Source organism: Physeter macrocephalus, chromosome 4, assembly GCF_002837175.3.
Source record: "Physeter macrocephalus isolate SW-GA chromosome 4, ASM283717v5, whole genome shotgun sequence".
Lineage (NCBI taxonomy): Eukaryota > Metazoa > Chordata > Mammalia > Artiodactyla > Physeteridae > Physeter > Physeter macrocephalus.
Window position 1 is genome coordinate 141,236,727 of NC_041217.1, and position 12,581 is coordinate 141,249,307.

The following is a 12,581-nucleotide window of genomic DNA, read 5'->3' on the forward strand; positions in this document are numbered from 1 at the left end:
TACAGGGATGGAAGGATGGAGGGACGGAGGGATGATGGAAGGAAGCATGTGACGGCGCTTCCAAACAGGTTGCAGCAACAATGAGCAGGCTCGCGGGACCCCAGAGGCCAGCCTGAGCTGGCCCTGCCACGCCCCCTCTCCCTAGGGACCCTGTAGCTCCCTCAACACTTGGTCGCTTCCCCCCACATCCATCCTCCAGCACTCTCAGCGCGTGGTCCCCAATCATTGGCTGCGGTCATTATTACCCCCAAGGCCGCAAATGAGAGACAGTCAGGTGCGGGGTGCAGGTGAACTCAGCCATCGCCCCGGGGCCCGGGCAGAGGCGGCGGCAGAGCGGAGCACCTGGCTAGGCTAGCGGCTCTCTGAGGCTGGGCGTGGAGACCCGGAGCTCCGCGAGATGAAGGGGCTGGCGCTGCTGCCACTGCTGCTGGCCACCTGCTTGCTGGGGGCGCGGGCGCAGCGCCGGGTCTACCTGCGCGAGGAGTTCCAAGATGGGGGTGAGGGGCTCGGCGGAGCGGGAGGGGATGGGGGGGCGAAGGTAGACCGGACCCCACCTGCTCCTCCTCAACCACCTGCCCCAGCCGTCTACAGTTCAAATCTCTGCTCCTTCCTTTCTGGCTGTGTGACCCTGGGTTAGTAGTTTACCCTGTCTACATTTTAATTTCCTTGCCTATGAAACGAAGACAGCAAAAGGCATCTTGCAAAAATTGTTATGAGAATTCAGTGAGATAAGGTATGTAAAGCATCTCCCCTCGTATATAGTAGGTATGCAATAAATGCTTGTTCCCTTCCCTTCATCCAAAAAACAGAAGTGAACTCTGGAGGGAAAATATGAGTGCTAATTGTGATAGTAAAATTTTGTGTTCTGATAAAATATCAGAGCTCAGAGGATCTAGGAGATCTCATTGCCCAGCCTCCTCCCTGGAATGACTCAGGAATGTCAGAGAATTAGGGCTTATTTACCTAAGGACAGATGTTCAATGGTACTGTTTCAGCCCACAAAATACTCTTCGTGTGTGTGTGTGTGTGTGTGTGTGTGTGTGTGTGTGTGTAATATGTGATTAGTTCTTTGAGAGTGCAGTGGATAGGGCACTTGCCTAGGAATCAGGATTGTTTGGATTTGAGTCTATATTCCACTGTGAAAGTCTGCATAAGCCCTTTCCCCTTTCTGAGATTCAATTCCCTAATATGCAATACAAGTAACATTTTGTTGAGAACAAGCTGCAGGGATGGTGCCGAGGAAGGAATGAATAAGCCCAGGCAAGGGGACCAGACAGGAAAGTGTCAGGGAGAAGGTGAAACCCAAGCAGGGTTTTGAAGGATGAGTAAGAGTTGATCTGAGGGGCAGGGATGGAGAGAAGGGTGTTCCAGGCAAGAAGAACAGCATGTACAAAGGTTCCCAGTTATGACGCAGTCAGCAGTGGCATCTTCAGGAAACTGGAAATTGTGAAGGGGAGGGTGGTTGAGGGGAGGCTGGAGAACAGGCAGGGGCTGGATCAAGGGGGCCAAGGAGCCTGGCCTTTCGCTGAAAGCAGTGAGAGCTAGTGAAGATGGCAAGCTGGGGAGAAACAAGATCTGGCCTGGGTATTAGAAAGAACATATCAACAAAAATGTGGAGAGTGTACTGTGAAACTGACCAAAGTTGAGACTGGAGACAAAAACACCCCCAAAACAAGCAAATAAAGGAACCATCTGGGAGGCTACGGTAATTTTCTTGGTGAAAAGTGGAGAGGCTTTGGGGAGGGGGTTGGTAGGGGGTATGTGGGGAGATAGGGGAAGGGGCAGACAGGAGAGATGTTTAGGATTTGGCTGAAGGGTGGGATGCAGGAAGCCCTCAGCTTCACTGACTGGCTGTGGCAGAACCTTTTGATAAGGCACAAGCCTCTTCCAAGGGTAGGTTGCTGGTCCCCCATTTCCTGACTGACCTCAGCTATCCTCTGCAGTGAACACTGTGAGGCTAAGCTTCTGACCGTTAGCTCCTGCCCCACCCGTCCACCCCCGCCTGCCTTGGGTGGCTTTACCCACAACACAATTCTTCCTATCAGAAGGCAGAGAACATGCACAGATCTGCAGTCACTGCCCCAAGGACCGAACCCCTCCTTGCCGAGTGAAATTCCCAAGGGTGTTATTGACAAATATTTCTGAAATACTCCTTGGAATCAAATAAAAGGGCCTCTAAGTCCCAAACCCCAAGACAGTTGATCATGAACAAAATCCAGCACCTTATGTGCAGAAAAGTCTGCTCTGCCTGATATCACCTCCTACGGGAAGCCTTGCCTAGGCCTCCGCTAGATCCCTCAACTTCTATGCTTCCTTTGTGTCAGCCCTACTTACACTATGGTTGTCATTTACCCGATTCTCCTCAGTGTCAAAGTCAGTGTCAAAGTCAGTATCTGGCTTAGACAGGTGCCCAGTAAAGGATTAGTGAATGGTTGGGGCTTCCCTGGGGGCACAGTGGTTAAGAATCCACCTGCCAATGCAGGGGACACGGGTTCGATCCCTGGGCCGGGAAGATCCCACATGCCGTGGAGCAACTAAGCCCGTGCGCCACAACTACTGAGCCTGAGATCTAGAGCCCTTGAGCCACAACTACTGAGCCCACGTGCCACAACTACTGAAGCCCACTCACCTAGAGCCCGTGCTCCACAGCAAGAGAAGTCACTGTAATGAGAAGCCCGTGCACCACAACGAAGAGTAGCCCCTGCTCACCGCAACTAGAGAGAGCCCGCACACAGCAACAAAGACCCAACGCAGCCAAAAATAAATAAATTTATTTTTTTAAAAAAGGATAATTGAATGGTTGAACTGAACTTTCACACACACACACACACACACACACACATCCAAAAATCACATCCCATGAAGAAAAATGATGTTCCAAGCAATCTTCCTACAGTAGGACTTAGAGACGTTAATTTTTGATGTTCAGTGCCTACTTTAAAGGAATCAACCCAAAATGTAATTATAATGCTGAAAGGAGAGAGATCAGAGAGATGTGCTGAGGGGCTGATGCTACTCATGACTGCGGAGGGTTGGGTTGTGGGGTCACCAGGGTTCTGAAGCTTATCCTCAGAGTAGAAGACCCAGAAACCAAATACTGTTAGGGTACTCAGACCTGGGAAGATTTAGATGCTGGCTTGTTCTTCCAAACTCATATGAGGCTGGTATACAAACCAGATGTGCATAAATTCATGAGCATCTCAGACTTAACATGTCTAAATCAAACTCTTGTGTTCTCCTCCAGACTTGCTCTTCCCCTGGTTTCCTCCATCTTAGTAAGTGACCCAACCATTCACCTGGTCGTTTAGGTCAAAAGTCTTAAGAGTCATCTTTGATTCCTTTTTTATTTGTTTTCCCCTCATCGAATATAGCAACAAGTCCAGTTGACTCTACCCTCAAATTATATTCTGAATATGGTATTTTTTTTTTACCTCTCATATTGCTGCCCATGCTAGTCCAAGCTATTATCACCACTCATCTGGTCTATTGCAGGAATTCGAGTGTCTTCTCTGCTTCTGTTCTTGCTTCTCCATAATCTCTTCTCATCTAAATTTCAGAATGCTCCTTTTGAAATATAAATCAGATTGTAGCATTCTGGAACTTAAAAACCACCACTGTCTGGGGCTTCCCTGGTGGCGCAGTGGTTGAGAGTCCGCCTGCCGATGCGGGGGACGCGGGTTCGTGCCCCGGTCCGGGAAGATCCCACATGCCACGGAGCGGCTGGGCCCGTGAGCCATGGCCGCTGAGCCTGCGCGTCCGGAGCCTGTGCTCCGCAGCGGGAGAGGCCACAGCAGTGAGAGGCCCGCGTACCACAAAAAAAAAAAGAACTGAGCTGGGCCAGTGAGATGCGAACAAGAAAAAAAACCACCACTGTCTTCCTATTAGATTTAAAATAACATCCAGGCTTCTCACCATGACCTACAAGAACCTCCGTGATCTGATCCCTGCCTGTCTCTCCAATCTTATCTCCCGCTTCTTCATTACATTCTAGCCACACTGGCTTTCTTGCTGTTTCTCAGACACTCCAGGCTCAGTCCCATCTCAAGGCCTTTGCACTTGCTGTGATTTCTGCCTGGAATATTCTCTTAGATCTTCACATGGTTTACTCCTTCTCATCATTCAAGTTTCTGCTTAAATGCCTCCTTAAATGTCGGAGGGGCTTTTCTTGTTCACTCTATCAAAAAGTATCCCCCCCCATATACATATCTATCCTTTTGTATGATTTAATTTTTTTAAATCAACCTTTTTGAGATATAATTTATATACATAAAATGCACCCATTTGAAGTGTATCATTCACTGAATTTTGAAAAATATAAAAACCTGTGTGAACACCACCACAAGTAATATATAGAACACTTCCATCAGCCCTGAAAGTTCCCTCATGAAACTTTGCATGCTTAATTTTTCAGAATACTTTTCACTGTTCGATGAATTTCTTGTTTACATGTTTATTCATTGTCTTTCTTTTTCTCCTCGCCATTAGATTCACTTCCTGAGAACACAGTGCTTCTCTGTTGTGTTCATTGCTGTATCTGTAGCCCGCAGAACAAGTACATAGCAGATGCTCAATTATTTTTGAATGAATGAATGAATTGCACTGGGAAATGACCCTTTCAAGAGATCAGAATGCTCATACTAGCCAAGGCAAACACTTCCTGGTTGTCAGGGACCCAGGAAACCAAATGCAGTGAGTCAGAACTTAACTTTTGAATGCTTATTGTGTACCAGTGGATTTTTTCTTTATACCCTATTTTATTGAATCTCTCAACAGTTCTGTCAGAAAGATGATATCTCTCTTTCACTGTTGAGGAAACTGAGGTTCAAAGAGGTTGAGTGACCCTCCCAAGTTTACACAGCTAGTGTCAAAAGTGGTTTGGAGGCCAAATAGGCAAACTGGAAAGCATTCATTGCATTTTGCAGTTAAGAGACCATTTCATGACTCAGAGGAGTGGTGGGGGTGGAAGGCTGCCTACAGTAGGTTGAAGGATGGAAGAGGACCTGGGAAATGAACAGGACAGCCGTGGGCTATGTTTTGGAGAATCCCGGCTAAGAGAGGAAGTCATGTAGGGCTCAAGTAAGTAATTTGGGATGCAAAGGGAAAGTGAAGGTGGAAGGTTTGGATGACACAGTGGGGCTTTTGCAGAAAGGCAAATGGGCAGGGGAGGAGTGAGCAGAAAGGCAAATGGTCGAGAGGAGTGAGCAACGTGATGGATCCACATCTCTGTCAACTTTACAACCCCTGCACTTGGTACAGTGCCCGGCTCATAGAAAATGCTCATAAAATTTTGTGGAAAGAAGGAGGGAGGGAGGCAGGGAAGAAGGAAGGACTGTGAGAATTAGATAGGAAGGAGACAGTTGACTGGAAAAAAAAGGAGGGGATCAAAGAACAGATGTACTTTGAGTAACAGAGCGTGAGAGTTGGAGGATAGAAAGCCACAATCATGGAGGGGGGAGTTTGGGTTTGAGATTTCAGAGGTGGAGCAGTTTCTGGTCACAATAAGGTCCAGGGTGTGAATGTAGGGGCAGATGGCTAAACTGGAATGGATGGAAGGTCACTGGAGATGGGGTGCGTTATTAATAATTGGAAACATTCAGAGACAAACCTAAATATCCATCAGTAGGGGCCCAATGAAGTGAAGTATGATACAGCCATATAATGTTTGGAAAGTTCTTAATGTCATGGGGAAGTGTTTATGATCTAAGCTTAGTTGTAAAAGGTACAAAATTACATATAAGGCATATATTGTCACTATGTAAGATATATTTGTGCATAGAGGAAAGGAATAGATGAAGATATACCAAAATGTAAATGGTAAATAATGGAATTTCAGATGACTTTTTTTTTACTTTATTTTCTACAATGAACTTGTGTTACTCTTTTAATTAAAAGCTATTAAAAATGAAGAGAACTGTTCTGTCTTTCTATTTCTTTCTGGAACTGAATTTCCTCCTTTTGAACTCTAGTTTTTATAGCTGAACTGTATCTGATGCCTTAGGTAACCTTTATTAAGCATAGTTTTACTCACTAGGCATGATGCTTTACACACTCCAGTTCTCACCTCCACTCTGTAAAGTAATTATTTTTCCAGTCTACAGACAATATAACTGAAGCTCAGAAACACTGCATAATTTGTCTGAGGTCACACAGCTATTAAATGGCAAAGTCAGGATTTGAACCCAGGACTGTGTGATATCAAAACTGATTTTTCTCACATTACACCTGCTCCCCACCCCACTGCCTCCCATGAATCTGGTACTTGAAGGCCTTCTAGCTCACATTTTAAGTAGTGCCTAGCAACTCCAAGAAAGGTAAAGCTTAGATTCTTTGAATGTCAGAACTGAAAGGGCTCTGAATGCTCATCTAGCCCCAAATGGCCTCCTTCTCCCCATTTACAGATGGGAAAACTGAGGTCCAGAGAGAGGATATGACATGGCAGGACCATTTATGGGTTTGTGGCAGAGCTTGAGTCAGGCTCCTTTCTTTCTGCTGTTTTCTCAGACTATTCCAGGCCACATTGCAACTTGGCAACTAGAGGGTTTTTAGAATTCAACCCTCTCATTGTACAAATGGGAAAACTGAGACCTAGAGAGGAGAGGTGGTTTTCCCAAAGTCACACAGTGAGTCAGTGGCCGAGGTGTTTGTTGAACCCAGGTCTCTTACCTCCATAAAGGATTCACTGGCCACTTATGCAAGCTGCCAAGTGTCAGGTGGCCAGCAGGTAATCATACCAGTGGCCTCAGGGAAAGCATGAGCTTTTGGAATCTCAGACTTCTCATAAAAAAAGGGCACATTAAAATATGAAGGGATTGTGATTGATTGAATTGGAGCATCATTGAATTAGTGACATAAACAGGTGTGAGGGGGAGAGCTAATGGTGACAGCAAAGGCCATTGTCAAAGTACAAAATCAGACAGAAAGAAACCAGAATTCAGATGAGGGACTGAATGATGCAGAAGTCACAAGGGGTGTATATGTATATATGTGTGTGTGTGTGTGTGCGTGCGCGCGCGTGCGCGCATGCGTGTGTGTGAAGGTTAATTCTGTCAGTTGTCAGTTCTCAGACTTGACCATGAAGACTTGGCTGAAGAGACATTCTGAGACAAAGGACCTCTGTGCCCAGCTGGCTCAGACTTGCTGAGAACAGCCTGCTGCTCAGGCTTATGACTGATAAGCTATTGGGACCATCTGTGGATTGTGGATACTTGGACATGCTGGGCCTGAGGAAGAATCACCCTGGACAGATGCCCAAACCCAAGAGGCCGGATCCAGCTGGCCTTTCCAGGCCTCAAGTACAAACTGATGGCAAGGATCTCTCCAGAGGCTGCAGGGATGTGGAGGTGAGAGCAGGAGCCATTGTTAACAAACAGAAAAGAAAAAAAAATGGCTGGAGGGAAATATAGCAAAATGTTGACAATGGTCATCTTGGAAGGTAGATTATGGATATTTTTACTGCATATTTGCTTCCTCTGGTCTTTCGACATCTTCTACAATAAATTATTTACTTTGAAAATCCAAGAAAAATAAAATAAGAAAAGCAGATGATTTATTTGTCTGTCTCTCTGTTTAGACCCTGAGCTCTTTGAGGGATTATGTCTTGTTTGTACCCTGGCATCTAGCACTCACACTGGCACAGTATAGGTTCTCTGCAAAAATTTAAGTGAAGGACTTAAATTCTATCATAGTTCAAACATATGGGCTCTTGTTTAATGTTCACTTTCTTAGCAAACTTGGCTATCTGCTTCTTAGGGTATAGTTGATTAGAAATGACAGCTTACAAAATGAACGGAGGACCCACTACAATGCCCATTCAGTGACAGCAAAAAAATTTTTTTAATAGTTATTATTAATCATCATGCTGATATTAATTAATAATAATTATTACTATAGCTTAATTAATTTGGTCCCCATGCCAATCTATCATTCAACAACCTTTTATTGAGTACCTACTATGTGCACAGTGTTCCTTTCCTTAAAGAGTTTAAATATAATCCTTATTTACAGATGAGAACACAGATTCAGAAAAGTGATTGACCCAAGATTCTTATCCAGTGCTATTCACTACCCCACAAGGCTTTTTACTAGTTGATAAATATCTGAGTGACTATGGTCTATGTGGCAGACATGCAGTTAGACTGGTAGACAGAAAGAAAGGAAAGGAAGTGAACAGGTAAGTTGGCAGGCAGGTAAGTGGGACGTAGGTCCACCGGTTTCACAAGAGCTGGGTAGATTGCTAGAGGCAAACACACTGACCTCAGGGACAAGTGAGTGCTCACAGCTGAACAGAAACAGCGGAGACAGAAAAATTTCAAAACAAACTCACACTTCTGCTGTACATTACAGCCTAGTACAGAGCCTGAGTCTTCAAGAAACTTAAAATTTTGTTTAGGATTCTCTACATAATGGGTCAGGGTCTTCTATAATGTCTACAAAACTTTTCCATTGAAAATCATAGACAAAATGTTGGAACCTGAAGAGGTAAGCTTTAGTTTATCTAGAAAATTCTCTTTTGCAAAATATAATCTGATGATGTTGAATAAATGCGGCAAATATGTATTTTTATCTAATTATGCAAGCATTTTCTAAAGGACCTATTCCGTTCCAGGCTCAGGACTAGGTGCTGGGGAAGGCACAACTTTTACCTTCAAGGCTACAAATGTTTCTCTCTTTACCTTTGATATTATGTATCTTTGTATACATATACACATATACAGATTCGGCTTCAAGTAGTACTTATTGAGCCCTTACGATGTGCCTGACACTGTGTTGCATGCTGTTTCATTAAATTCTTCCAGAAACGATGAGGTAGGTAAAACCCTTCTATAGATGAATAAACTGAGTCTCAGACAGGCTAAAGATCCTGCTGAAGCTAGTGGAAGAGATGAGGCCCTAGCCCAGTCTTCTGATTTGAACTACACCACAAGCCAGGCATCCTGGGAGGTGCATTTTGGAAATGAGTTCATTTGACAGAAGAATCATTGTTATTTGGCCTCCTTGGTTCTGCATCTTTACAGACGTGGCTGTGATTATGTGCATTTATCGGCTGGATGTGGGAGCACCCAAACACCTGTTATTTTTTGTTGGATGGATCTCTGGGGATATACAGATATTTGAACAGTTTGAAGGAAAGATTTAACGAGGAAAAATAGATGGTAGCATCCAACCTTGGTAAATACACTGCTCTCTTGCTCTCAATTAATAAGAGCTCTCCTTGATCTGGCCCCCCTGCCCTGCAAAACCAGGCAGTATTGCTTGCATTTCCCTTGAAACACCATCCTGTTTCATGCCTCAGGGCCTTTCCACATGCAAGACATTCTGTTTGGAACACCCACTCCTACCTTTTCTTCTTTTTCAGTTCTTCTTCAGGCATGCCTTCTCTGAAATCTACCCTGACTCTGGAGGGCAGTCAGTGCTTTTCTGAATTTCACTGCCCTGTGTGTCCCTTTATCACTCCCCTTACCACACTGTATTATAATTGTTTACTTGTCTGTCTTTTCAGACTCTGAGCTCCCTGAAGCTCTTAGGTCCCTGGAGGGACCTTGTCAGATTCAAGTCTGTGCCCCTGGTGCCTGGCATAAAATGAATGCTCAAGAAATATTTGTTGAATGAAGGAATAATGAGCCCAGGACCAGAGTACAGTAGAACTGGGCTCTAGTCTCAGCTCTGTAACTGGCAACTGTGTCCATGAGCAAGTCGCTTCCTTCTCTTGGCTTCATTTTCTCTATACACAATACAAGGAGGTCAGGTTAATGACCACAAAGGGTCATTCTGGCTTGAGCCTTTTATGATATTAAGATGTTATGATGTTAAGAGGAAAAGTATAAGATATTAAAATGGAAATTTATTAACCAGGTGACATTATTCTCCTAACAAGAAAGGCTCCTTATTTGAGGACATCTTAAACTGTGGCAAGTTAGATTTGCATCAGTACTGTTCACACAGAAAAAATGATTAGTGATAAGAAGTTCTGAGTTCTGTTCTAACCTCTCCTACCATAAAGTTCAAGGTGAAAGGTGTAAACTGTTTCAACATGCACGCCAGGCTCAATTAACATTTGTCAAGTGGATTAATAAATGAGTCAATCCGTTTGTAAGGCTGAGAATCTATGGCATAGGCAAAAGGCATGACCGTGCATCCATTCAGTCATTCAGCAAATGTTTTTGGTGATTTACTCTGTGCTAGAAACTGGGATACAAGGGTTAGTAAAATAGTTATGAAACTTCTCAGTCTGGTGGGGAAGACAGACATTACTCAAACTATACACAAATAACTTTATTAATTACAAACTGTAAAGTACTATGGTTGATTCTTACATTTGCTGTACACTCTTTAGGTTATAACGGACTTTTCACACACATGACTTCATGGGAAGCCATAGAGTACAGGAATCAAGAGCACAGATTTTGATGTTGCAAAGGCCTGGGTCCAAGCCTGCTTACTCATTTAACTTACAAACTTTGTTCTTGGACAAGTTTCAGAGTTCCACTCTCCTCATCTTTTGAATGCGGGAAAAAATAGGACATTTGTCACAGAGCTATTATTGGACTACAGTGAGATAATGCATGTAAGGCCCTCTGCACAATGCCTGACATGTAGTTGCTAAGCAGTAGCTATTATGATTACACAAGCTTTTTCTCTTCATAACACTTTTCCCTGCATCCCCCTCCCCTTCCAGAGAAGAGGCAGTATTTTAAATCAAACAGATTTGAGTTCAAATCTCAGGTGCACCACTTACTAGATGCAAAATGGAACTAATAATATCTATCTTAAAGCATTATCCATGGGAGTAAATGAGCGGAAATTTTCAGGGAGCCACACAAGGGTCTAGCACATAATAACAAATCTTTTGACTTTGACATCAATTCTTATCCTTCATTGTGTCAACTATGGTCAGGGAAGCAGGATCCATTTCATTCAAGCCACAGCAGCTTGAGGCAGGAAGAACCTCCTGGGGCCCCTCCCTCAGGAGTGATGGATGAGGTCGTCACTGAGACGTTCTGGCCTGTGTAACACGAAGATCTTGGGAGTGACAGAGGAAGACAAGAGAAAGCAAGCCCCTGGGCCTCAGGAAGGGAGGTTGTTGGTTGTTAGACTTGAGTAATAGGAGTCAACAGAGCCAGCTCAGGGTGGCATTATTAGAGGTATGTTGATATGGGGTTTTCATGGGCAGAGCTAAGGCAATAACCCTAGATATCGGGTAGTCGGATTTGAGAAAGAGCAATTCAGCTGCAGGGAGGAGATGAAATAAAGGCTACCCTCAAGGCCTCTTCCATCTCAAGCTGCCAAATTGCCCCATGACTCTGGGACTGTGGTGGGTCCAGGAAGTGGGAGTCAGCAACTCTGAGGCATAAAATCAGAAAGGCACTGAATGTTTGGATGGAGTGCCAGGTCCCAAAAAGAATGCCTCTTTGTCTATATGCCATCTATGCCAAAGCAAAACAAATTTATCACCCTCTCCTTGAAACTGCAGAGGAGAGTCTAAAAAGTTTAAGCCATAAAAAAGGGTAAATGGAAATTGATTGTTCAATATCATCATTACTAATTCAAGAAGTATAAAATGATATTGCTAATCTCTTTACTTGGTAAGCTAATTTTATTATTTTATTTTACTAAACATAAATATGTAAAAGGGCTCAGTCCCCCAACGGTATTTTCCACCAACTTTTATGAGAGTGTCCCATGCTTTTCAAACAAACATTCCTGTACTGGTTTTCAGGATTTCACTTTCATAGGGGAGGGTGGGTTAGAGCATTAATGGAACACTAACCATATGGTAGTGCATAAATGGTGGGGTTCAGGCATCAGATAGTGAGGGGGATTTCAGGAATACTGGAGTAATCTATTTTATTTTACTTTTTATTTTATTTTATTGAAGTATAGTTGATTTATGATGTGTTAGTCTCAGGTGTACAGCATAATGATTCAGTTGTACCTACATATATATTTTTTCAAGTTCTTTTCCTTTATAGGTTATTGGAAAATATTGAGTATAGTTCCCTGTGCTATACAGTAGTTCGGAGTTATCTTTTGATATCCTGTTACTGTTCCCATAAGACTTGATCAGCCTTGGCTGTATTTCATTGTCTTTAAAAAAACACAAACCATTTTTATATGTTGCTTTTTTTCTTCTTTAACTCCATAGATAGATGGAAAAAACGATGGGTTGAATCTAGACATAGGCTGGATTATGGTAAATTTCAGCTCACTGCAGGAAAATTTTACAGAGACAAAGAAGAGAGTAAAGGTAATTACTACAATTTAGGAACACACTAATTTACTGGGAAAGTTCTGACTTTTATACAACTGTTTTTATTTGTGATTACCGGTTCACTTCTCTTTCTTAGAATAAAAAGAAGTAGTAGAATGTGAAGAATGAAGTCTCCACAAAAACAATAATGTATTTGTTGAGTAACAGGTATTTAAAAGTAAGTCCTGGGCTTCCCTAGTGGCGCAGTGGTTGAGAGTCCGCCTGCCGATGCAGGGGACACGAGTTCGTGCCCCGGTCCGGGAAGATCCCACATGCCGCGGAGCGGCTGGGCCCGTGAGCCATGGCCGCTGAGCCTGCGCGTCCGGAGCCTGTG

At 43.7% G+C, this 12,581-nt stretch overlaps 1 protein-coding gene across 1 annotated transcript in view; it reads left to right on the forward strand.

Annotated features, from left to right (window-relative positions):
* The first annotated feature begins 397 nt into the window (after positions 1-397).
* The window catches only part of LOC102976852 (calreticulin-like), a 33,896-nt gene continuing 21,712 nt past the window's right edge, over positions 398-12,581 (forward strand). The window contains 2 exon segments of the mRNA XM_024119959.1: positions 398-632; positions 12,143-12,244. Of these exon segments, the coding sequence (XP_023975727.1) occupies positions 398-632; positions 12,143-12,244 (337 nt within the window).